Source organism: Ixodes scapularis, unplaced genomic scaffold (assembly GCF_016920785.2).
Source record: "Ixodes scapularis isolate PalLabHiFi unplaced genomic scaffold, ASM1692078v2 ptg001164l_1__unscaffolded, whole genome shotgun sequence".
Taxonomy (NCBI): domain Eukaryota; kingdom Metazoa; phylum Arthropoda; class Arachnida; order Ixodida; family Ixodidae; genus Ixodes; species Ixodes scapularis.
In genome coordinates, this window is record NW_024610111.1 from 1,221,043 (window position 1) to 1,224,883 (window position 3,841).

At 51.1% G+C, this 3,841-nt stretch overlaps 1 protein-coding gene across 1 annotated transcript; it reads right to left on the reverse strand.

Annotated features, from left to right (window-relative positions):
- Positions 1-311: 311 nt before the first annotated feature.
- Positions 312-1,430, reverse strand: LOC120842498 (the record flags this gene model as incomplete). Its single annotated transcript, XM_040213633.1, has 1 exon — positions 312-1,430. A coding segment is annotated over one exon (1,119 nt), but the record flags the coding sequence as incomplete, so codon positions are not given.
- Positions 1,431-3,841: the final 2,411 nt, after the last annotated feature.

Sequence of the window (3,841 nt, forward strand, 5' to 3'; positions counted from 1 at the left end):
TGGAAATTCAGTAAAGAATTCTTCCAAACAAATTACCTTGTTCGTTACAGACCTCGTATTTAAATGAATACATTTGAGAAAAGCAGGTGGGAGCCCAGACACAAGCTGGTCAACGTCACTTTGCAAATAATAGCACCGATCGTCGTTCATGGCACATCATTTTATAAAAAGTTCATCTGCAGCGTACTTGCGTTTTCTCCCCCCTACCACCCCCCCCCCCTCAAAAAAAAAAAGCGTTGCACACTTGAAAGGTTTGAGAGGTCGCATTGAGAGAAGATTCCTACCTCAAAAAAAACGGTGGCGCTAATCAGTCAAGGGCGCGCTGAAACGGCTCCCGGGATGCTCTCGTAATCCCCGTGCAGGGGGACGGCGTTCTCCGATGATTCACCCCTTCCCCCGGGATGTGCATCTAGCGGGGGAAACTGCTCGGCCGTTTTCGGCTTTTGCCGCGCACTTTGGCGTGTGACCTTGCTTGTCCCCTTGGAGCTTGCCCCTTGTTCTGGTGGGCGTGTTTTCCCCGGCGCGGCTGCCAGCGCTGGCGGGTTGGTCAGCCGCTGCGGTGGGGCTGCGTCCTTTGGGGCGCGTGCAACGTCCATGGCCTGTTCTTCCTCTACGGGCTCCGATCCCTCTTCACTGCTTTCTTTTGGGTGTTGCCGCCTCCGTTTGGTTAGAGACGGGTGCATCCGCCTGTCCCGCCTCGTCCGTGTCGTTCGATCCGCTTCCAGTACATCCCCCTCATCCAGGAGGTCGCTTTCTAGCGGCATGCTCGCCTGGCACTTGTTCTTGGCGGCGTACGTGGGCACACACTCCGATTCCAAGTGGCCGTAACTTCTGCAATGACGGCACCAGGACGCCCGGCATTGCCTTCGCATGTGCCCCAGTTGGCCGCAGCGGAGACACATCGGCGGTCGGCCTGGGACATATAAAAGGACAGGATACCCAGCCACTTTCCACTGATGTGGTAGGTCTTCCTTTCCTTTTCCCTCCTTCATCGTGACTGTGACAAACCTTGTCGACGTTTCGACTTCGTGTTTTCCACTTGGAGACTTCCATTTTTCTCTGCAAATTTTCGTCACGTTTTTATATTCCACCAGGGCCTTGCACACCTCTTCATCGGTTACGAACGTGGGGAGCCAGTTGACTCGTATTACGGCTTCTTTTAAGTAGGGGTCAATGACAATGCATCGTTTTCCTTTCACCGTAATCTCCTTCAGAGCGACGAGGCGTTCCTTATTGTCAGTAGAGTCCAGCGTGCAGACCCACACGTGGTTTAACTGGAAAGCTCCCAGTCCAACCACGTGCTTCATGCCGACAGTTTCCTCAAGCGCTTCGGCGAAGTCCTGCGTGCGATAAGGCCTACCTTGAGGGTCCCCGTGTAGAAACACCGTCTCCGCCAGCCCCTTTCCACTCGATAGCATAAGCATGATCATACGGTAGTCCGCGGAGGCCTGGTCGGCCGCCGTGGCGAGGGCAGCCGCTCTGTCGAACATCGCTCCTGTCCCGGGGAAGACGGAAGGGCACGTCCGTTCCCCACACGCGCTGTAGGGCGTGTCAGTTTCATATCGTTTCGCATTTAGTTGTTTTTTTTAGTTTCATATCATCGATATATTTCCGCACCAAATGGAACTCTTCTCATATAACCTGTTCATGCATTTTGCACTATTCTAATTTTCCTTTGGATGGAGTATTGCTTCGCCTAAATATTGCCTTCTTATTATTTTCGCATATAAATATACGAAATGACAATACCACTGCTCAACTACAAGCGCGAGCTCTTTGTACAAGGAGACACCTCGCCTGCTCGAACTCTTGCTCAGCAGGAGAAACTGCCAAAGACAAAGCTATATGAGCTCGGGCTTCTAGCTGTGAGACAACACATTTAAAATAAAGTATTTTCTTATTACTAATGTTACGATAACAAAATATTGTCAGGAAAAACATTTTGGTGGAGGTGGGGGTATAACTGAGTGAGTTGCGTTTGGTGGGGCGAACTTGTGCCCGAAAGAAAATTAAAAAAAAATAAAAAGATTATCTCACGCGGTACGCCGAAACCAAAGCCCTGCCTTCATGGACTGCTGTGGAAGTCTCATCGAGTCCATCGTCCTCCGGCACGACGCTCCCGAAGTTCTGATTACAGATCGCGGATCATCGTTCATGGCACAGATGACCCAAGAAATCCTCCGGCTCAGTCAAACCAGACATCATCGTACCACTGTGTACTACCCGCAGACCAACGGTCTGACGGAGCGACTCAACAAGACAATCACCAACATGATCTCTGTGTACGTCGACGTAGAGCACACGACGTGGGACGAGGTGTTGCCCTACGTCACGTTCGCCTACAATACGGCGGTTCAAGAGACCACTGGATTCACACCTTTCCAGCTAGTACATGATCGGAGTGGTAATGACCATGCTGGACGCCATGCCGCCCCATGAGCCATCTGACAATGAGAGCGACGACGCCCAGGTGCTTTCTCAACGGGCCGAAGAAGTCCGCCAGCTTGCCGGACCCCTGATTCAAGACCAGCAACGCGTCGACGCGGGCCGCTACAACCTTCGTCGTCTGGACGTCCACTTCCAGCCCGGAGACAGGGTGTGGGTCTGCACACCGATTCGCCGCCGGGGTCTCAGCGAGAAACTCGTGGAGTGCTACTCTGGACCCTACAAAGTGCTTAGTTGACTCGGGAATCTGAACCACGAGTTGATGCCCGACGGAAAACGGACTTCATTGCGCCGCCCTTAACGATAGGAAGTCGTTCACGTCTTGCGCCTCAAGCCGTACTACGATCGATAGGACCGTGAATTGTGTCTTGTAATACGCTCGATAGGATTATGTTCCAAAAGTCTACGTAGTTTGCCATCATTTTTTTGTTTTCCGGCACGTCGCATCAAGACGATGCGCTTTTAAAGGGGGGGGGGGGGAGTAATGCCACACGCGTTGGCGAGCAAGCGCGTGCGGGCCCGAGTGGTTACCGCGCTTGACTGTCGCGCGGAAGGTGTATAGGTTCGATTCCACTAAGCGGGCTGTCCTTTTATTTCTTATTTCAACTTGGCCTTCTCGTAAGTTCGAGAACATTTTCGTCTGATCGAGTTCCGAATGTTCTACGCACCGAAAGTTCTACGCCGAACGATCCAGAAACCCACAAGGGTACATAAAGGATTCCGCAAGGCGAGCGGAGTCAGTCTCGCCCCAGCCTTCGAGTCTGCTCTTACGCCGATTTCGACGCTCGCGACGCTCTACTGTTATCTTCTGTTTCCTTTTTTTTTTTTTCTTTTGGGCGCGGGTTTGCTTCATTGAGCGTTCGGTTTGCTCAGTTATTCGCCGCCTCATCACTTCTCATTCGTGACAATATGGTTTATAGCTCGCCGCAACAGCAGCACTTCCAAGCCCCTCGTAGCCCCGTCATCCTTCTTTTCGCTCTACACCAGCTAGTCCGTTCACGTGCGGCTACCACCCTGTCACCCGCAGCCCCCTTGTTACAACTGTCACAGCTGCCATGAAACACTGTCAGGAACTGAACATCTGCCATATGAAGGTGTATTTTTATATAGTTCTTGATTCTAGTGATTTATGCGACAGGGCAAAGTCAGTCTGCTTGCTCTTGTTTTATTAAAAACTGCCAGTATTGTATTGTACTAGTTCATTTATTTACACCTTAAGGGCCCGTCAAGGGCATTACATAAGGGGGGGGGCGGGGGCGGGGGGGGGAGGGGAGGGGATATTCAAAATTTATACAATAAAAAAACGCAAATACATAAAAATGCACAAAAGAAAACTAAAACAGTATACAACACACACAGGACTGCTCATAATTACATAAATCATAAAACTAGTAAG